The 23,460-nt window shown below is 38.6% G+C and overlaps 1 protein-coding gene across 1 annotated transcript; it reads right to left on the bottom strand.

The window, feature by feature from the left end:
• Window positions 1-13,058: 13,058 nt before the first annotated feature.
• Window positions 13,059-19,502, bottom strand: LOC104436660 (oxysterol-binding protein-related protein 3A). Its single transcript, XM_010049511.3, has 10 exons — window positions 19,198-19,502; window positions 18,403-18,496; window positions 17,195-17,311; window positions 17,022-17,094; window positions 16,736-16,854; window positions 16,507-16,628; window positions 16,219-16,395; window positions 15,684-15,828; window positions 13,930-14,108; window positions 13,059-13,700 (listed from the first exon to the last, which is right to left on the bottom strand). Exons 1-10 carry the CDS (start codon window positions 19,305-19,307, stop codon window positions 13,427-13,429), a joined length of 1,410 nt encoding a protein of 469 aa, XP_010047813.2. The 5' UTR covers window positions 19,308-19,502; the 3' UTR covers window positions 13,059-13,426.
• Window positions 19,503-23,460: the final 3,958 nt, after the last annotated feature.

Below are 23,460 nucleotides of genomic sequence, written 5' to 3'. Positions count from 1 at the left end.
TCAGATATATTCCCATGTTCCAATCTTTCCATTTTTTTTTAACCATTTCTTGGGTAAAGTCTCCCAACTACATGAAGGGTATTTCTACATTTGTCTTTGCCTTTCTTCTTCTCCTCAAATTTGTCATGATGTAAATGATCTAACGAAGTAAAAAATCAATTCACTCATGATATGTATGTTGCGTGAAAAATAATTGATTTGGAAAACGTTTTCTTAAAAATAATCACTTATATTACTTGCAAAAATGAATAAATGAAAATATTTTCTTCGCTCATGAAATTTTCTAGATATAAATTAGGGAAAATTCCAAGTAAGGATCCGGAGTGGATCAATTTTCTCAAATAAGGACCTGAAATTAACTTTGTATCAGATAAAGATCTAAAATGTACCTATTGTCTTAAATAATGATTCAAAGTGATTGAATTAATTCCAAATAAGGACCTGAGCTTGCTAGTTAACCAAATATTCACTGACCGTCAAACATGTGACATTTTCGATGATAGGAGTTTGGAAAATTTTGTTTAAAAAAAATATATAGGGAAAATTAACAAATCCTAAAACTAAAAAAAAAAAAATGGCCTAGGTTTTCTACGGTCTCCTCATTCTTTGCAAAGTCAAAAACCGAAGTTCTCCCAATTCCTTGTACCCATCCTCTACAAAGTCGAAGACCCAAATTCTCCACCGATTGAGGCATAAATTCAAAAACAAGAAGAATACCATATGCTTCTTTCTTTGTTTGCGGAGACCCAAATTCTCCATCGGTCGAGCAAGGTAAGGAGTGACAAGAATCGAGTCGCGACGATGACTGGGCAGCAATTTGGTTGAGGAGCAGCGAGGAAGAAGAGAGAAGAAAACGTAAACATCTAAATAAATAACCTAAACTTAATTAATTTAGAATTTTTCATTATTTTCCGATCACAAATTTCCAACAAAAATGCCCATATTTTAATCGCTGGAAAATATCTGCCGATGAGCTAAGGTCCTCAATAGAGATTAATTTGATCATTTCGGGTACTTATTTGACACAAAATTCACTTCAGATCTTTATTTGAAACAATGAGTTTCTTTGGGTCATTATTTGAGAAAATAGATTCACTTCGGATCCTTATTTGGAATTTTCCCTATAAATTATTATTAATAATGAAAATATTATTTTAAAAAATATTATTCAAGCTATTCATTTATAAAAAAAAAAAAAAGAAAATTGTGCCGTATAAAAATTTGAAATTTCAATCTTTTCTTTTCTCGTCTGGATGGCAAACAGAGTGTCACTATATGCGAGAGATTCCACAAATCTGATCACATAATTTTCCTTCTTTTTTTTCTTTTTGTCTCTCAGCGAGCAAGTGGGGACCGAATCACCCACCGTCCGTTGCTGTCCGCTAGAATCGTCCCACCGCGTGTTGTCTCCCTCCGCATCAACGCGCGGTGGACTCTTCTCGCCCGTCCGCTTTGTTGACCGCCACGCCGCCCACGTGGCACGTGCACCCCGGCGGGGCCCGCACGCGCGTTGGGGAGGGCCCCCCGGGCATTTGCTCGGATGGGAACCGCAACAGTCACTTTCGCCTCGCCTGCGCCGGGGGGGGCAGCGCAATTACCGTTCTGCCCTCGAGGCTGATGCCGGGGGCCGCACGTCGGGACGCGAGAGAGACAGGCGGGACTCCGATCCGCATCGAGGGTGACGTGGAGCGTGGGGCCCGCCCACCGCCAGAAATTGGAGAAATTGCTCGATCCGTCTCCCGTCTTAGGTTGGCTAGTGGTTTCGCGTGCGAGTGGAAGTCTGACGTGGCACTGTCGAGGTTTTCCTTTTGTAGTTCTTACTTCTTTGGGAGAAAATATTGGGTGGTCCGGGACCGGGACAGGCATGTCACCGTGGGCTGTGCCCCAAGCTCTGACCGTCTCCGCCTCTGCCTCTTCGTCGGGATCACCTCGCGGTCCTAACTCTAGCTGCTTCGGTTTTGTGTGGAGGAACAGCGAGCGCGAACGGCGATGATTTGGTCGTCCTTGGCATCAAAGCGAGCTGCGACGACACCACGGCCACCGTTGTGAACGATCTCTCTCGCTTTCAAGGGCCCTGCCGGTCGTATTTGCTATGTCCCGACCTCCGACCGTGGTCGTGGTTGCCTCCGTTCCTACCTCCGGCTCCTCGGTTTTGTTAAACTAATTCCGAATTCGGGAAACCATTCACAGCACGTTTTACAAAACATACCCAGAAGGAAATGAAAGGGAAAGAAGAAAAAAACCAGAGAAAGCATAAAACAAAAATCGAAAACGGAGGTCTACGACCCTCCTTCAACCCATGTAATCGAAACCCAAACCGCCCCCAACCAGTTGACCATCGACCAAGAAACGAAGGACCCAGAAAACCACCGAAAAAAAAAACAGTAGGAAAAAACCTCAAACGCCCAGCAGTCAAGACTCGCCACAAAAGCGATTGCCCGACCGAAGGAAGGACGAAAGGAAATGTTGAGACTCGCGAAGCAAACCCGACTTACCCATGAAGTGAATCAGCAGCAGCTCCAATTCAATCACCGCCTCTCCCTCCCTCTCTCGCTCGCTCGCTCGCTCTCTCTCTCTCTCTCTCTCTCTCTCTCTCTCTCTCTACGCGCGATTCGGGAAGAGAGGAGAGGACCGAGACGGGGGGGTTGGGGGGGGGCGCTCAAAAGGGGTGATGGAGTAAAAGAACTGTGGCTTTCTTACCTTGCAAAGTGACTTCATTTTTCTTGACGAGAAACCTTGCTCTTCTACCACTAGTTGCATACGGTTCTTCCATGGCAATATTCACTTCAGACATTGACATGAGTCATTGCTCATGCAAATAAGAGCCAAGAAAAAGAGAAATCTGATGAGGAAACTCTCTTTCCATCAGGTCGAATATTGAAAACAGCGTACGTGGACCAGGTCCGAAACTTCATTTCAAAAACTCATGCGTGAGCTACGCCAATCTGTTCCCAATAGAACATAATAGTGGTCAAGAGAATGAAAGCCAGTCACGAGAAACCAAGGTGAAATTTATTTACATTAACAAATGAATATTTCATCCTTCAAATGTTTACAATTCATACTTCAACAACTAAGCTCACAAGACACATGCTTGCGTTTGCAAAAGAAATCTCGATGAAGAAACAAATCCAACATGTTTTCTAGTGTAGAAGAATGACATTGGCTCGGTCTTGTTCGAAGAGGACTCTCTCGACTTTTGGCAACACTAAGAATGACATCGCCATCTACGCTTGCCGTTCCTCCACACGAAACCGAGGAGCTGGAGTTAGGACCAGAGGCAACCACGACCACGGTTGGAGGTCGAGACACGGCAAATACGACCGGCAGGGCTCTTGGAAGTGAGATAGATCATTCACAACGGCAGCCGTGGTGTCGTTGCAGCTCACTTCGATGCCAAGGACGACCAAATCATTGCCGTCTGCGCTCGCCGTTCCTCCACACGACCAAGCAGCTAGAGTTAGGATCGCAAGGCGACCCCGACGAAGAGGTAGAGACAGTCAGAGCTCGGTTGATGGCTACGACCGGCGGGGCTCATAAGAGTGAGAGAGAGGGAGCGAGTGGCTCCTGGTGGTGACGGGGGAGACGACTAAGCTCGAAGGCGACCAGCGGGCTTTTGGGAGGGAGAGATTTTTGAAAAAGAGAGGGCGGGCATCACACAGCTTTCATAGAGAAAAATATGCAGAATAGCGGGAGACAATTTTAGGGAAAATTGTTCAAAAAGTCTTAAACCTATAGCACTTTTGCCAATTGAGTCTTAAACCTTTTAATTTTGCCAATTCAATCCTAAACCTTTTAACTTTGCCAATTGAGTCCTAAACTTTTTCACTTGCCAATTGAATCCATTTGGCCAATTTTGGCCGGAAAATGTTGACGTGGACGCCGTGATTGCCACGTAGACTGGTGTTAACGTGGACAATTTTTAATAATATTTTAATATTTTTGAATTTTTAAATATATATATATTTTATGTTTTCCTTCTTCTTCTTTTTTGGCTTTTTTCTTGGCCTTTAGGTGGCCGGCCACCGGCCACAGCGACACACCGACCACGGCCACAGACCAATCGGCTAGCCTCGCCCGCCATAGGCGAGGCCTGGCCGGCGAGGGAGGAGCCCCTGGTGACCCTCCCCCAGCCAAGGCGGCCTCGCCGGCATGGCCGCACGGGTCCAGGGGCGAGGGCCGCCTCGCATTTGATGAGGGGAGCCCTCGCTGGGGATCCTTCTCACCCGGCCGAGCCTCGCTTGAGGCAGGCGGCTTGATCGGCTGGTTGTGATCGGTGGCCGGCCATCGGAAAAGGCCAAGAAAAAAAGCCAAAAAAGAAAAAGAAAATATATATTAAAATAATAAAAAAATTCAAAAATATTAAAATATTATTAAAAATTGTTCGCGTCGGCGCTAGTGGACGTGACATCGTCGTATCCACATCGCATTTTCCAACCAAAATTGGCCGATAAACTCAATCGACAAGAAGTGAAAAAGTTAGGACTCAATTGGTAAAGTTAAAAGGTTTATGACTAAATTGATAAAAGTGCAATAGGTTTAGGACATTTTGGACAATTTTCCTGACAATTTTAAAAGAGAGAGAAGGGAAGGGTTGCTTCTTTGTGCGAGCAGGAGGAGGAGTATGTATGCATAGAGAGGGGGGTGAAACCTTTTCTGAAAAATAATGGTGGGCTCGAAAAAGGACAAGGATTTAATGAGAAGGGAGAGGAGGAGGCAAAAATTTAACTAAAAATAATGATGGGCTACGTCTTCACGTGGAGGAACGTGTCGTATCCTCATGGGGCCGGCACACGGTGACATGATAGTTCCGGACCACCTAATATTTTTTCCTTTTTTCGCTAGCTTTCCTTTTATCCCCCACGTTATAGCGTTTGCAACCAAAAAAAAAAAAGAAGGGAAAACTTCGAATCACTTGTTAATGTGCGATATCTGATAAAGTAACTTTATAATTTTAGTATTGGCTCGAAAGTAACAACCCATCATTGTTTTAACAATTTCTCCAAAAACACCGTATTAAGTATGTCCAATCCAGAGTAATTTAATTTTCAAAACGATCGATTACATGTCATATCGGAAAAAGTTATATATCAAAAAGCCCGTAATTTCATTAATTTATTTGAAATTTGATTGTCTATGTAACAAATATTGATGCACATAGAAAAGATAATGGTGGGCTCGAAAAAAGGACAAGGATTTAATGAGAAGGGAGAGGAGGAGGCAAAAATTTAACTAAAAATAATGATGGGCTACGTCTTCACGTGGAGGAACGTGTCGTATCCTCATTGGGCCGGCACACGGTGACATGATGGTTCCGGACCACCTAATATTTTTTTCCTTTTTTCGCTAGCTTTCCTTTTATCCCCCACATTATAGTGTTTGCAACCAAAAAAAAAAAAGAAAAAAGAAGGGAAAACTTCGAATCACTTGTTAATGTGCGATATCTGATAAAGTAACTTTATAATTTTAGTATTGGCTCAAAAGTAACAACCCATCATTATTTTAACAATTTCTCCAAAAACGCCGTATTAAGTATGTCCAATCTAGAGTAATTTAATTTTCAAAACGATTGATTACATGTCACATCAGAAAAAGTTATATATCAAAAAACTGGTAATTTCATTAATTTAATTGAAATTTGATTGTCTATGTAACAAATATTGATGCACATAGAAAAGATAATGGTGGGCTCGAAAAAAGGATAAGGGTTTAATGAGAAGGGAGAGGAGGAGGCAAAAATTTAACTAAAAATAATGATGGGCTACGTCTTCACGTGGAGGAACGTGTCGTATCCTCATTGGGCCGGCACACGGTGACATGATGGTTCCGGACCACCTAATATTTTTTTCCTTTTTTCGCTAGCTTTCCTTTTATCCCCCACGTTATAGCGTTTGCAACCAAAAAAAAAAAAAAAAAAGGAAAAGCTTCGAATAACTTGTTAATGTGCGATATCTGATAAAGTAACTTTATAATTTTAGTATTGGCTCGAAAGTAACAACCCATCATTATTTTAACAATTTCTCCAAAAACACCGTATTAAGTATGTCCAATCCAGAGTAATTTAATTTTCAAAACGATCGATTACATGTCACATCGAAAAAGTTATATATCAAAAAGCCGGTAATTTCATTAATTTAATTGAAATTTGATTGTCTATGTAACAAATATTGATGCACATAGAAAAGATAATGGTGGGCTCGAAAAAGGATAAGGGTTTAATGAGAAGGGAGAGGAGGAGGCAAAAATTTAACTAAAAATAATGATGGGCTACGTCTTCACGTGGAGGAACATGTCGTATCCTCATTGGGCCGGCACACGGTGACATGATGGTTCCGGACCACCTAATATTTTTTTCCTTTTTTCGCTAGCTTTCCTTTTATCCCCCACGTTATAGCGTTTGCAACCAAAAAAAAAGAAAGGGAAATCTTCGAATCACTTGTTAATGTGCGATATCTGATAAAGTAACTTTATAATTTTAGTATTGGCTCGAAAGTAACAACCCATCATTATTTTAACAATTTCTTCAAAAACACCGTATTAAGTATGTCCAATCCAGAGTAATTTAATTTTCAAAACGATCGATTACATGTCACATCGGAAAAAGTTATATATCAAAAAGCCGGTAATTTCATTAATTTAATTGAAATTTGATTGTCTATGTAACAAATATTGATGCACATAGAAAAGATAACTTAGTAATTTAAAATATTTTTAAAAATTTTGAATTTAAAATATTTTCACTATCGGCACAATATTATTCTTTCATTTGCTATTTTGTTGGCGACATCTGTAGCAAACACGGCGTGTATAAGCATTTCAAATTATTTTAGTTACGAAAACACTGTATGGATTTCTAAAATTTTTTAATTAATTAATTCTATATAACAATCCAATCTTTTTCTCTATCAGCAGTTGGTGGGCGGTGCTTTTGATCCGACCCATGTGGTGTGAGTTCAAAAAAAGATAAATAAAAGTATACAACAAAACGAAATGATCCACTTTTAACAAAGCAAGAAGTGAGGTGAAATGATGATATTTTCCATATTTACGACACGTAGAGAAACTACATGCAATTAATATTTTTACTTTTCGTTTTCATAGAGAAATTGAATCAAGAAATCACTTCAGAAAAGGAAGCATCAAATAGTAGAAACCAAGAAAAATGAAAAAGGAAAAAAAGATAATGGAATTGGTCTTTTCAAGAAAGAAAAAGGATGTAGATATCGCACCCCATAAAGTCTAAAGATGTTTATTGTATAACTGGGGCTGGAATTTTTCAACGCTAATCGGAGAGTGGCTGGCAACTTCCGTTGTATTCTCTCTCTCTCTCTCTCTCTCTCTCTCTCTCTCTCTCTGCCCCATAGTGTCTAGGCGGTCCATGACTGGTGGAGCGATCCACTAATGCAATGACCATGTAATAACAGAACCATTACGTCTTCACATGTAGATAAATTTGGTGCAAATCATATTATTGTTATAGAAAGGCAGGTGGTTGGTTTCGGAATAAGTCAGTTTTTGGCCTTAAGTCGGAAATTGACCCTATAATTGGAACGGGGAACCAAGACAGTTGGTTTCAATCAAGTTCTTGGATGGACCATTTTTTTGGTTCGTGTGGAAAAATCAAATCCTTATATAAAATTTAAAAAGTTGTACCATTTCACCAAAAACAAATGTATGCTTTGTCATGCGATTATGTTGTTATTCTTTCTTGTTTAAAACCATGGCTTTGATTTTCGATGGGTGCAAATTATTTCCTTCAAAGAAACTTCAAAATCAGTTTAGAATCGGCAATTTTTGATTCTTCAGATCCTATTCAATTTGATTAGACATGTCATTGAAACGATCCATTATCTTACAATTGAGGATCAAAGTGGTCTTTGGCTAATTCTAGGTTCACGGAACTGAGAATCGAACAAATTCTCTTTACAATTGGCCCTAAATTGATCAAACTAGTTTGGTCCCATTTTCGGATTGAATTAGATAATATGCACACCCCTACTTGTCTCCATCCAAAGAAGCCAATTAAGAGAGTTGAATTTTCGGTCTTTCGCTGATTCAATTTTCAGACTTTTTACTTTGATTGGTAAAGGTCAATGAACTTTTCCTACATATTTGCTTCACTAGGGCGTTTACTCAGATGGTGAAAAATCTTATACCAAAAGCGAATCCTTGGTTTTTTAGTGGAAATGGTTCTCTTGTGATTTTGGACATGAACATACTCAACTTTACAGTGAAGATGAAAAGGAAAGAACGATAAATGATGAATGATTAAGGAAAATGAAAAGACGATAACTATAATAAACCGAGAAAAATACATTTGGATTGTGTCCTGTCGTGGCTCTCTCCTCCAAGATTACACGCTACCATTTATATAGTCCGCTAATAATCACCGCTCACCAACAGTTATTATTTTAAGCGTGGTTACAATTGCACTACCAAGATTCCAAGCCTCCTATTCACACGTTGACCTTTTTCACAAGTAGCTACAACGTTCAAAGTCACTGGAGCGTCGTCATTCGGTATCCATGCATTCGTTCGACATTCTAATCCATGAATCTTCTTTTTTATCTCCAATACTTGGCCAAATTTTAAGATGGCTACCCCCCCGCTTATGCCTTCAATAAGTCTCGCCAAACACCTCTTGACTACTTGTGGATTGTGGATGTCAATTCACATAGCTGTCCATGACTATACTTCGTCGATGTTGGTATTTCTGTCATGTAGTTGTCTACAGTTAATGACCTAACTTACTTTCATCAACCAATCCCATCAATTAAATTTTGGCGTATGTCAACCACAACGGACTGATTATTCTTTTGTGTAAACAATGTTATGATGTTCCTACATGAATTGTCATTTCTATGCGACTCTAAGTAAATGAACCTCCGTCTGGTCAAAATAAGGGGAGGGGGAAAACCAATCAAGTCGATGTGTTTCAATAAGCTGATCTTAACAAATGGGTTAAATCCAAATAATGATTCTGTTGTTTGGACTAAAAGTTAGGTGGTCTTTGAATCATCCTATTGAAGTTGTATCCAATGCTTAATAATTTCTATCAATATTATAAACCTTGTAGAATTTGTTAGATAATAAGTAGGGGTGACTAGTTTTGTGATGAGTTGGTTCCCATTTTAGAACTTGAAATCAGATCAAGTAGGATGAGTTCTTAGTTTGTGGAACTGGCCCACAAGGTCAATCTTGAAATGAGTGATTTCTTTTTTTTTTTTTTTTTATATTACTTTATTTTATTTTAGTTCTTCTATTTTCCTACAAATGAGAGTCTCCCAATATAAAAAGACAAAATAAATTTACTAATCAAGGTTGTAGCAATTTCCAACGAAAATTTACTTAAATTGCTACATCAGAATTATGCACAAATTTTTGAGATAAAATTGAAAATTTTAAAATCATATTGGTCAATTGAGTAATTTTTCTCCCTCCTGCGTTACAAACTATCTCTATATTTTCTTTTCTTTAGACCACATAGCCTCCTAACAAACTATGTCATCATCTCAATTATGGGCCGATCGGGAATTGCTGGTCCATCTTACGTTGACCGGTACTGCCGTGCGTGATTGGAAGTGCCACGTGCGACGTGCGACTGCCTATAAGTCTTCTTTGTCAGTTTGCACTTTTTTTCTCTTGTTTTGTCTTTTCCCCATGTCCTAGGGTAACCACAAGAGTCTCTCACATTCAATGACGTGCTTTTGCATAATACCTAAGACCAAAATTACATTTTTATTATCAATCTCGAAATTATAATGCGGTGGCTAACAAGTATACTTAAATCATAAATAATTTAATTTATGGAATGCTTGATTTCATATGTCGTGCAAAAAAGATTGATGTATCGTTGTCATCGACAAAATAGCAAATAGAAGAATAATATAAAGTGAAAAGAGAAAAACAAAATTCAATACAAACCTTTTTAAGAATTTCATTTCAGAATAAAATTATGCAAATCTTGATATTGAAATTCGTGAGAGATAAAGATAAACCATTAAGTTGCGCTTTTGTCCATGGATGTAATATTTGTTGTAGGAGGTCATTTGTGTTTTATACCATTAATATAGATAATCGGAATCTTGTGTAATTGCACGAGGTGTGTCAAAGCATTTCAAATAATTTTAGTTACTCAAACACTGTAAAATTTTTAACGTACTCGCAATACGTGCGCATACGTGCCAGTAATATACGAGAGACTAAATTCATCAGACGCTGAGAAAAACATGACAATTGCTACATAAATGACTTTTTGACCCAACATTCTCTTTTTATGTGTGCTTTGAAGGGGAAAGAGGAGGGTTGAAAAATTGGGCCAGTCAATTGGAAAATGTGGCAATCGTCGGGTCAAAAAAAGCAGTCACCAAGAACTGGACATAACCAATGTATAGAACGGATCTAGACATTCAATTCAGAAAAGAAAGCATCAGACAGTTCAAACCAAGAACATGAAAAGGGAAAATAAAATATAAAGATGTCGTAGCACATTAGCAATAAAGATGCTTATTATACAATTGGGTCTGGAATTTCTAGCACAAATGGAGACTAGCTAGCAACCATGAGATTTCGTAGAATGGCTATTGATTATTATATAAATTCAAATTGACAAATGAAGATCCGATTTGATATTTTGAATATTTTAACAGCAAATTTCATTAAATCTTCTTATTCTTTAACGGGGAATCTCTCTCGGAGTAGATAAAACGTCAATTCTAGAAGAGGCAAAGTAGACTTGGACCAAAAAAAGAAAAAACAAAGTAGGCTTAGACCGTGGCCCAAAAAAACAAAAAGTGAGAAGAAAAACGTAGGCTTAGACCAATAGACCAAAAAAAGAAAAAAGAAAAGAAAAAAAAGGCAGGGTTAGACCATAGTATCTAGATGGTTTATAATTGTTGGAGCAAGAAATTAGTGGAATGACCATAAAAAAATCAAACTAAAAATCCATGAGTGTAAACATGTATGCATTTTAACAAAGGATAGGTACTTGAGTCGGGATTATGAATTTCTTGTAAGATGAAAATTAATTTGAGGTAAATATGTTACAAGATAACATACTACGACTTTATGAGATAAAAATTAATCTAAATTAAATACATCATGTAGTATTGGTTTTTTAGATTTTTTATAGAATGACAAGTAATTTGGGATAAATTTATCATGGAGTTGTTTCTAATGGTATCAATACATATTATAATTGATTTTGTCTGCCATATCGTGTGAGTACAAGATAGTTTAGCCAATGTGCACACCACCATTAACTATAGTAGATATTATAAAAAATAGAATCATATGTAATCATTGTATTTCAACGCACTTTTTATAATTTTTTATTTTTTTGTTGGCTCTTTTTTAGTGGGGGGGACAAGAGAAAGGAATCACCTGGAGTTGGGAAGGGCATCTAGATTGAACTTAAAGTACGATGGCACTTGGAAAGGGGATGCAATGAACCTGGCCGTGTGTGTGCGACACGATGCGCATACGACGCCGCAGAAGCAGCGGCAGCATTCCCTTTCACACCACCATGCGTCCTCGTACGAGAAATCCTCCGACCGTTGGGGCATCTTTTTGCGCGCTCATGCCGGGGCTCGAAGCTCGAAACCTGGGCGAATGACAACTTTTATAGTGGGACCAAATCTAGGATTTAGTAGCAGCTCTCCTGCTCCATGAAAAGGAATGTCAGAGGGGCCAAACCTCCGTTCGATAGATTCCCATATTAAAGAACTTCGTTTATTTCACAAAAAAAAAAAAAAAAAATTTACATTTAAAAAAATAATTTCTAATAAGTCCTTTTCTAAAAAAAAAATGATGATATCTGGCGTTTGTTAAAATATGAAAAGAATATATTTTTCATTTTATAAAAAGAAAATTTTAATTTAATTTCTTTAAATAGACATATACTTTTCGAACGTTAATAACTTGCATATAGGTAGTTGGAGAATTAGGCACAGACACTAGGGACTAGCCTCAATGGACCCCAACGCTTGGGTCTCTAGTGCTCGAGCTCTAATCTCTGACACTCAAGCCCTCCTCCATCAATGTGCTCGTTTATCAGTCCTTGAAGCTTGGGCCTAGGTCTATTGAGGCTAGGCCTTAAGACCCAGTGCCCATGCCCTAGCCCTCGACACTCGAGCTCAAGACCCTAGTATCGGTGCCTAGATTCCTCATGCACAAGCTTGAGATTGGGTCCTTAGTACCTGAGACCCCAATGTCCGTGCATGTAACTATGCCCATGCGCAAGTCCATTAAGGTCAAACCTAATATTCTAATGCTTGTGCTTGGGTCCATTGAGGCCAAGCTCGAAACTCCAATCAATCAAGGCTTGACCTAGATTAACATGGGCGTGAGCATTGGGAAATTGGGCATGGGTGCGAGGGTCCCAAGCTCGGCCTCGATGGACCTAAGGGGACCCAAGGTTGGGCTCTAGGATCTCGAGCTCCACCTTGTTGAACCCAGTCGCAACCGTCGGGGAATCGGGCACGAGCACCTAAATATCAGCTTAACCTCAATGGACTTGAGCATGGGCTCTAGGGGTTTTGGGCTTGGCCTACCCAATGGGATCTAAGCATGGACATCAAGTTCCCAAGTTCATGCCTCAACTAGACCTAGGGAAACCTAGGCTCGCCCTTAATTGACATAGGTCGAGGTGCCTCAAAACCTGGGCATGAGCACTACGATCCTAGGCTTGGCTTCAATGGACTTGAGCCTAGGCGCTGGGGAGCCAATCATAGGGACTAGGATCTCTAGCCTGACCTCTATGGACTTGGGTGTGGTTGTTGGGGAACTAGGCACTACACTTAGGTCCCTTGACCTAGCCTTGATGGAATTGAGCATGGGTGTCAAGGTGTCGAGCTTGGCCTCATTGGACGTGGGCATAAATAGATACCTGTGCTTATGGCTATCCTACCATACTTAAGGATGATCATACATATCTTACCCATGGTATAATTAGAATGTCTGCAGTACTAATCCATGTGCCCCCATCGGCATCCCATACTCGCTCATGAGACATTAGCACAGGGGATAATAAAATCCCACCAGCAAAATTGCACTCAGAATAAGGAAACTTCACATCCCAATTGCGGAATGCAGAGATTACACACTATCAAGTGAACCCAATTCATACTGACAATAAAAGATAAAAAAAACTTAGCGCAATTCACAGACATCAATACAAGAAGAATAGATGAGATGTATAGTACTCAGAATGTGATCTCAACTGACTATTTAAACACCATGCTGCAGTGCAGCGGTAAATTATACAATACGATCTCCTATGAATAAAAAAATGCTGAGTAGAAGAACGAAGGGGCGAATAACATGCTAATCGCATTCAAGACGATCAACTATGATATACATTGGCCACTACGTAAGAAAAAGGAGGTGAAAAAGAAGTATTCAGGAAGTAGAATTTGCACTAGATAACTTATTCAGCAAAAGTTGCCTCGTACTGCCAGGGATTGAACTCAGTTGATTGAATGTCAGACTCTTCGATGGTGTCTAGACTGTCAGACTCTTCGATGGTGTCTAGACTGTCTACAACAGCCCGATGTTCAGTATACTTTCCATTGTAGCGGTACACTTCCAAATCGCCCCAAGGTGTGGGACTAATTTCGTCAGTCAGATCAAACCACCTTGGAGTGAATTTCTGGCCTTTCATTTCTCGGTTCTTTTTCTCTCCTCTTTGCCTTTCCTCCAAGCTGAAAAAAAGAACAAATTGCCTGTAAATAAAACCCTTCTCTTTTTTTTGCCCTTTTCCAGAATGTTGCCACCAAACAAAGATGGAAAAGGAAAACTATCCATTCCAACAATGCAGCTTACACCATATTCTCAAAGCAAATTAGTCTTCATTTTTTTCGCATGTACTACTAATGTGAAATTAAAACTTCACATTCAAAGGTGAAGAAGATGAAGAAGAAGAAGAGAAACCTGCTCTTTTCAGCACCAGCTTTAGGAAGGTCACCCTGCTCAAGTGCATATCTATCAGGACGTAAACGAGAGTCAGATGCCAGAACTTTTTTGGGAGCAGTATTGAAACTGTTTATCTTGTGTCCGAAGTATGTGTACTGATACTTGTCATTTTTTGGAGCCTCAGCAACTCTCCAGGCCTACAGGAGTGAAAATATCAAGATTAACGTGAGGAACTTGGCCTGGCTTTCTAACAAGACAAAAAGTATGACAGTAATCACTGAGAAACTGTACAATTTGACATAGAAAGTTACAATGCACCAGGAATCTGATCAAGTGGACTGTTTATCCCTTTAACCTTTCAAAACTTTGTTATTTGCCTTAGCAGGGTGGTGTTTAGGTGCAGGGAACAGCGGGACAGGTTCCCATCGTGCATGGGTGAGATTTAAGCCTGGTAGACTAGGAAGCAAGTGTGGCAGTTGACAATGACTCCAAATACAAGGGTCATCTGATTCTTTTCCTTATGCAAACACACCAATGGTTATTCATATCAAGATATGATGAATTCTTAACAGCATTTGACACTAGTTCCAACTGCAAATCCTAGACTCCCTCCCTCCCTCCCCAAACTCTTCGCCCCCACCCCCCTTTCTCCTTCCCTATATATAAAAAGCATGTTGCACCTAATAAGAAGTGGTCATATTAACTACCCTCTTCATCCAAACAAACACTGATCATTTAAGTAAAAAGCGATCCACCAAAACAAAAAGGATCCACCAAAAGCCACAGCTCTCTCTCTCTCTCTCTCTCTATATATATATATATATAAAGCATGCCGCAACTAATGAATAAGAAGAGGTCATACTAACTACCCTCGTCATTCAAACAAACACTGATCATTTAAGTAAAAAGCGATCCACCAAAACAGAAAGCCGATCCTATGGTTGGAACCCTCCCTCCCTCCCTCCCTCTCTCTCTCTATCTATATCTATACACATACTTAATGATTAAGAAGGGGTCATATTAACTACCCTCTTCATTCAAACAAACACTGATCATTTAAGTAAAAAGCGATCCACCAAAACAAAAAGCTGTTCCTACGGTTGGGACTGGGAAGTTTGCTTCCAATCTTAAAGTAGAAGAATACAACACGATCTCCGAAAACATATCACAATAAAAAAATAAAAAGATAAAAAGACTAGGCATATGCCAGTAGGATATACTATCAAAGAGGAGATCATCCTTGTAGCAATATGCATGCATCTCTATTGATTCATATGAAAGCCAAAATTTAATGACACATGCAGTAAGATTAGTATAAGCTGATAGGTGTTCCAAAGTCCATTATTCTATTAAAATACTGCATCCTGAACCTGAAAAGAAGGGCTAGAAAAGTCAAACCGCATGGATGACTAAGATGTATAAATGCTCCAAAAGGTAGTAGTTTTGTTTCTTTTCACTCCTGTAAATTCCAAAGTCATCTGGGATTTTATATACTAAGAGAGAATATGTAATGTGCAAACATAATCAGAGGTCCAACCACATCACCAATTAGCACATAAGACAACACATACGAAATCACCATGAAAGCATACACAACTAAACATTTATGTTGATCAAACAAGTACTGTGCACGTGCTCGCGTGGAGTGTAGAGCATGTAAGTAATGCTCAGAAGTACTTGAAATCTATCTGTCATGGCCATTGTGAGAGACATAAATGCCAATAAATGCCATCTTTACCAAGAAAATTGAACATGGATAAGAAAGAACTAACCTCTTTTAGTTCAGTGCCTGGCAGTGGTTCCCCTTCTTTGTCGCAGGGTTGGTAGCTCAAGCACTCATTCCACTTCCCTGTCATCAATATCTTGGGTTCCTCAGCAGCATCATACACATAGCCATCAACTTCATAGCGACCAGCCCTGCAACAAGAAGGAATTGAACTGCGAATGTTAAGACTGAATACAGATGATTTATCACCTTATTAAACGCAGAAGGAATGATGGAAAGAAATTTCCCAACAATGCGGAGTAAATAATGCCACCCTGAGTTGGTAGTTCAACCCGATTGCTTCGCAAGTCTATACAGTGGTGAAAATGAAGGGAAAATCAACATACGTGATCAAATGATAGAAGCAATACACTGAGCAGAAGTTCCCACAACCTTGATAATAAATCAAGCAAGGCCCTAAGATATCACAGTTTTGGCACTAGAAATGTTTGCTTTAGAAAGTATGTAATGTAAGTGATCAAAGTATACATCTATCTAAAGCAGATGCAAGGAAAATACTCTTTAAAAGAAGATAACATTACCCAAACCAGCCACATGGTTGAAAATATAGCACAACTTTTTCCCCATTTGTCAAGTTTGTCAAGACCATGTCCCCTGGAGAATCAATCCAAGTACGCCCAAAGATAAGATTGTTGACTTTTGTGGGTGGAGGGACCAAATCAAAAACAGCTCCATCTCTCTTGAGGGTCACACGAGACCTGCATATTTATGTAGACAATGAATATTGAGATGGAGTCGACATAGTAGCACGAAGAGATGGAGAAGCATTAAGGACCAGACAGAGACCGAAGAAACCGACATATATTCACCTTCCAAGTGGATAAATGTCAACTGAGTTCCCCAAAAACTTGGTCTTCACTTTTGAAGTTACATCATATATAAAATGTTCATTTTCGGCATGTGCAGCACTCATTGGAGGGTGATGACTGACCTGATAAGTAGAAATTTGAAGAAGAGAAAGAAAGGTTTCATTATTTTCCCACTCAAAAGGTATCATCCAAAAAGAGTAGGAAATAAAACTGAGCTTCAACAACTCACCTGCTCTGCTATAAAGGTGATGCCATCATGATTTGTCATTTCATAAGTCTCACCAAGAATAGGATTAAATGGCTTCCAGGCCCTTTGAAATGCATAATAGATGGATATGAACCATGACACTGCAGTCATAAAGACTATGAGTCCAATGCCACATAACCCACCATACAAAGGCTTATACATATATAAACATTCATGTATCTATGTACATATATCAATGCATCTATGGGCACATACAACAACAGATGCCCGCATGTGCCCCATTGATTCAAAAGAAGAGATTCCTTACCCACATATACCGATCGCATGTAGGGATCCTCACATTCATCAGCCTGATCTAAAAGGTAAGAATACTCCGTGATCTGCAGCCAATGTTTACAAAATTGAATAGTGTTCCTCTAACATGACAACATCCAGACTAATCAGTTCATCGAATCAATGAAGGTATTGGTGCAGACAAACCTCGGCCATTCTCTGCAACATGGTCATGGGCTCAAATATGAGAACTGGAAGTGTCACCATTGATGTGATGTCTGCACCAATATACTTCTGCATCATTTTCCAGTAACTATCCCGCTCCTAGAATGACAAGAAAGGATGTAAGGAAAGAGAGTGCATCTATCATGTTCTTATAGGTCATAACACCAATTATCATCTTAAAAGAACAGGGATGAGCATTCCACAGTTGTGAAGGGTTCTCTTCCTTCTTAAAGAGCAAGGTTTGACGCAGTCACCAGATACCGACGGAATGCTTATATTGGGCCTCCTAATACATTTGATAAGAACAACAACTTTCTAAAGTTCCCACTGGAGTGATAGTTGAGAACCCAATACCATGTCACAGGGAGTAGATATATGATGTGTGACAAATAAGCAAGACCCCTGTTTACAACTCAGATGGAAAGGAAAAACAATTTCACACTCTTTTGTGTGGTCTTAATTTCAATTTTTCAGGGCACATTATAAGCTATAATTTATTATTGGTATCACATATGCCCTGGTCCATGTAGCTAGCGGAACAGTCACAGTTAATTTTTTAGCTCAAGAACTTCAGAATCTTGAGTTGCTTGTGCGATTGTGCATTTCCAAAAATCATAATAATGTTATCATGAAAAATCATGTCTCACCTACATCATGGGTGGATGCTTTGTGTGGTGAAATAAACAAGGCTAATATAATTTTTGGTGTTGGGCCATGACACATGCAGATGAGACATGCAGACAGTATGTTGCAAAATAATAGGTTAATGATATCTAATTATGCATAATCACTTGAAAACTTTATATGGATCAATGGAGCTTACCAGGGGTGGTTTTCAATGAAAAAAAGAGTAGCAACTACGATAGCCTAGCAAGGAAACCAAGTACCCAACTGCGAAGAATAATCTATTGGCTATGACAAAAAGAAATGGCCAAATTAAATGAGGCAGCCTCGAAATGTCTCTGATTCCAACTACCCAATGTCAATGATCCCTTGTAGATAGTATCATAGTTATTGTACACAGAACGAGAAGCCTGATGATGTTGACAAAAAATGTGCTGCCAAGCCCAGATGCAAAAGTATGTTCTATCCTATCTATTCCTCAATAATAATGACATCCAATTAATTCAATTACCAATTACACCCTAAAAAGTACAAAGTTAAAAAACACGAAAGACAAAAAAGCGTACTTCCTGTTTCCACCTCCCTTTCATTGCTTCCTCTTCCGCATCTTGGGTGCCTCCTTCTGGATTAATGACCTGCAGTCCCTCATAACCCAGACGCCTATAAAGGGAAACACGAGTTAACGTTGCAAGCCCAATATGTATCCCACAGATTAGTCAGGCATTATTGAGTACATTAGCCCATCCTAGAAAAAGGAAAAACATACAGTTCAGATTTCACGTTTTGACCAACTTTCTTATAGCCGGATTTGACTCTGGGAACCACTCCCAAAACCCAGCTAATCGGTTCAAAAAGTCGGATAGTCATGGTATATTGGTTTCAAATAAGACAAAGAAGCCAACTTCAGTTCAACAATTTATCATGAGAAAACCAAATACCAACAACCATAACAGGTAAAGTCATCACTTTTGTTACTGCAATGTTCTCTAACAGCTTGAACTTTTTTCAACAAACAGGGTGCACGCTCAATTTGAAAGAGAAAAATATATCGAAATTTCAACGAGGTGGGAACTTTACCCATCGCCACAGAACAACAGATATCTACATAAAGTAGCAATCTAGCACCGAAGAAGATCAAATAGATAAAAGTGAGAAAATTGGGTTCGCCAGATAGAGTCGTATCGTATATCTCAATCGCACACACAAGCGCAACACATCCCAAACACAGAGCGCACCCTCTGAGCTAAAAGGGCCACGGACGGGAATTTCAAGCTTAGATTGACTCCAAAAACCTGCAGAAAATTTTGCGGAAGACGGAAAAAAGGGAAGGATCAATATCAAGAAGGGAAGTGGGCAGTCACCCGTTAACCGATTTGGTCATGGCGCTACCGAAGGTGGAGAAACTCGAAGCTATGGAAGCGAAGAAGCCGCCGCCGCCGCCGCCGCCCTGCTTGGGATCGTCCGCAGCCATTTCCTTCTGTCGGGTCCTCGGAGATCCGTTCAGCAATGAACCCTCGCGAGTCTAGACGGAGACGAAGCGGGGAGAGAGAGAGAAGAGAGAGAGAGAGAGAGAGATCGCTGAGCGATGAAAAATGGAGAAGGAGGAGGAAGAAGATGGACGGAGAGAGAGAGAAGAGAGAGAGAGAGAGAGAGGCGGACGATCCAATTTGGCGGTTCGGTTCGTTTGAAGTCGACTCGAGAGTCGAAGATTTTTCTTACGTTGACCGGCCGGTCCCTTCTCTCTCTCTCTCTCTCTCTCTCTGTACGTCCGACGCGGTTGATGCGGAGAAAACCTTTTTTTGGCGTTTCAGCCCTCCTCCCTTCGTCGATGGATCCCCCTGCCGTGAGACGAGTGAATGCTGCGTTAGCCGGCGAGTGGGACCGCCGCCCCATGACATGCCGTGGTCGGGAGTTTTTTTTTTTTTTTTTGATCAGTCCTACTTTATTCATATTTTAATACTCAGACTTTTGCCTTATCTTTTTATAGAGCGTGAGAGTCGAAACTCATCTCTGAAACTAAATCGTTTTCATCCTAATCTTGAGAAGGTGGAGATTCGAACCCCCACCCCCCTTCCAAGTTGGAAGAGTGGCCACTGAGGCAAACCCTAATAGTTTGTCAGGAGGCATTTCACCTATTGAAAAATATGTCTAAGAACATAAAAATAATAATAATCATTGGAAATACATTAAAAAAAGATTAAAAGATAAAAATAAAGGTTTGAGGTGTGCAAGCACCATCTTTAAGAATCATTTGGCCTCTTGAAGTACGAAACTTGGTAAATAAGAGTTCACTTTACTTCTCAAGATACAACAGATGTTTTTCTATATTTCGCATTGAATATTAGAAGGAACATAACAACAATGTTATGTGTATAACCTAGTAAAGAAGGGAAAGAACAATGTTATGTGTATAACCTAATAAAGAAAATAAAGATATGTAACAAGATAAGAAAAAAGAAATAAGAATATTCTAATTTTGATATATCGACACCACTTTCCAATTATGTTCGTGGTAACAATTTATAAATAAAAGAAAGACGGGTGTTAAGAAAAAATTATAAATCAAATTAGTAATTAAAGAAGAAAAAAACCGTAGAAATAAATGAAACGTTATAAAGCCATTATAGTAGACAAAAACCATAATAAATCGGTCGTTACATGACCGTTGAATAACCATAGTAAAAAGTTACAAAACCGTTTTATATTAACAAAAGACAAAAACCATTACAAATTGATAACGGTAAAAAGCCATTACAAAAATTAATAGCTTTCAGTATTTCATAATTGTTGAAATATCCAACATCGCTGACAGAGTCAAATCAAACGGCCTCTTCTAATTTCATTAAGAGGTTCATTTGAAAGATTCGCGCTTTCTTAATCACTTGCACCATTCTGAACATTTGACTATAACTAGCTTTGTATTTCTTCTTGAAAATCTCCATTGAGATTCACACGAGCTTAGTGCCTACAAATTTTGTACGAACTATAAAGCCTAAACAAAAGGTGTTAATTTTCATATTTGGATCAAGTGTGGCCTAACCATATTTGAGACGGAATATTCCGTCAAAAATCACCTAAGATTTCCAATTCTATCTACTCTCTTGCTCTTGCTTGTTTGTGAATTTTTCAAGACTTTCTTTTTCTACAATTGAAGAATGATCCAAATTAAATACAAATTAACCAGTTTTCTTCTATTTGAGACTCAATTATCTAGAAAAATGATACCAATCCAGATTTGAAGAAAGCAACAATATTTGGGTTTCTTGAAACAGAAAGAGATAAAAAAACAATCCAACAAATGCATTTATCATACTCATGAGTCAAAGAATTTGGATCCTCCCCATTGGAACGTTTTCCTTCCCAATTATGATCAACATAATAAATACAGTCACGGAAATGATAAAGACCCATAAGCTAACAGAACATTTTAAAATCAACAAGATAATAAAAAAAACTTTATTAAGAAGCTCTCATACCAATTTAGAAAATAGATCATCTTTACTCTTCGTTAGTGAATTTCCACCATCGAATAAAAAGGAATTGTAACAAGACCTAAATTTGCTTTGTTTGCCTAAAAATACAATGGCAATTATTCTAAATCAAAACTCAAGTTACCCAGAAATATAACTAAAATAAATCAAGCAAGCAAATTTAACTGTTAATTTGTCGAGCAATCGCGGTCCAAGTCAAACCGAGTAACTCTAACGAACAACCGTTGACTTTGTTCGGATGATTTACATTTGAAGAAGTCCACTTGCACTTGCATGGAGAAAATATTAGGCGGTTGCATAGGGCCACGTTCTAGGCTGACGCTATTAGCATGCTATTCTCCTCCACCGATTTAAGGCTCAGCCCAATAAAATAAAAGAAAGGGCTCCTATTTTCATTAAAAAGAGAGAAAGCAATTTTGGACTTTCCCTTTTGCAGACTGCATGCTTCCTGTGCAGGCCCTACAGGCCCTCGCCAGTTTCTTTTTTTTTTTTTTTTTTTTTTTTTAAATTTTATTTAAATAAATATATTTTAAATTGACTTTATTTTTTTATTTTACTTTTATTAATATATTTATTAAAATTCATGAATTTTATCAGTCTTTCTTTTAAAAATTCATATTTGGGCTAAAACAACGTTGTTTTGGGTTATATTTCTTATTTTAGCCACGTCAACATAACACACGAAAGAGAAAATAATAAAAAAGAGCAGCATCGTTATTTTCCGTTAATCAAATTGGATAGAGTTAACGGAAGAATTCGATCATTAATTTGATAAATTTTAAAACTTAATTCTAAAAATTTCTGGACTCATCGTGACAAGTTTTATACTTCTTTGAAAATATACCTTGAACAAAACTTTGCCAAGGCAGGTCAGGTGAAGCGGAGCAACCGGCGTGGCTGATCTTTTCCCCCTTTCGCATTGGCGAAGGAAAGCGAACAAAGAGCATCGAGATCGAGGTCTCCGTCCAATGGAAATCCTACTTTCTGAGGTGGGAGTCGTTGGATGATTTCATTGGTCATTAAACGAAAGTCTTAATAGAGAAAGCTCATAACAAATGCCAACTTCAGTACAAAAGCCATCGAACCCCTCTTCTCTCCACGAGGGAGGCATCTTCCTCATGCAACATCATTATCATGGTGAGCACACCAATTATCCTCAATCGTGCCAATCTGCATAAAAACTTAGGTTTAGAGTTAATATAAAATATGATATTCTAAATCTCTAATCTTATAAAAATAATTTTTTTTTTTTTTTGCTTTACCATCCAAGAAAATTTCGGCAATGTGCGGCCTCAAGATTTCTTTGTTATGACGATAAGGACACCAATAATTTGAATAGCTATGTAAGCTTTACGTACTATCATTTTTGCGAATAATTCCAATATTTATCATTATATAAGATGATCGGTGTGAAGTTCATCATAGTCAATAACAAGTACAATAAGTATTAAATTATTAACAAAGGTGCTCTAGCAAAAGTGTTCGTTAGACAGCATTACTATAACCCTTACCATTGTAGTAGGTCGTAACGCATGCCTCTCGGTGATCATCACATATGTTACAGAAAATTCTCTTCAATTAGTTTTAGTGTTGAAAGGAAAATGAATGTAGCAAATGTTAGTACGAGATACATGAGTGTGGTGACAGTAATTCCAATAAAGTTCATCATAGTCAATGATAGGTACAATAAGTATTAAGTTAGAACCAAGTGCACTCTAGTGCGTCACTAAAACCCTGATGATCATGGTCGATTGTAACTCATTTTAGGGACGTCACATACGCTATGGAAAATTCTCTTTAGCATGCCTTAGTGTTAAAAACAAGATAAACGTGGCAATGGTGATATGAGATATGCAAATCTGTTAACCGTAATCCGAATAGCCATATTACCTATGATGATTGGTAGGTACAATAAGAATTAAGTCGCAACCAAACACACTAATAAAAGGCTTCGTTAAACAATGTGACGAATCCTTTAAAATTCACGAGTACTTTATGGTTTTGTAATTATCAAAACACATGAAGATTAAACAACGATAAAACTATGCAACGTTATAATGAAGACATTGTCATAAAAACTTTAAAATTCCAAGAACTCAAAAACTCTACCTGAATACGTGCATATCAATCATA

Source organism: Eucalyptus grandis, chromosome 1 (assembly GCF_016545825.1).
Source record: "Eucalyptus grandis isolate ANBG69807.140 chromosome 1, ASM1654582v1, whole genome shotgun sequence".
Lineage (NCBI taxonomy): Eukaryota > Viridiplantae > Streptophyta > Magnoliopsida > Myrtales > Myrtaceae > Eucalyptus > Eucalyptus grandis.
Note: the sequence above shows the minus strand (reverse complement) of the source record. Positions and strands in the feature narration are given on the sequence as shown.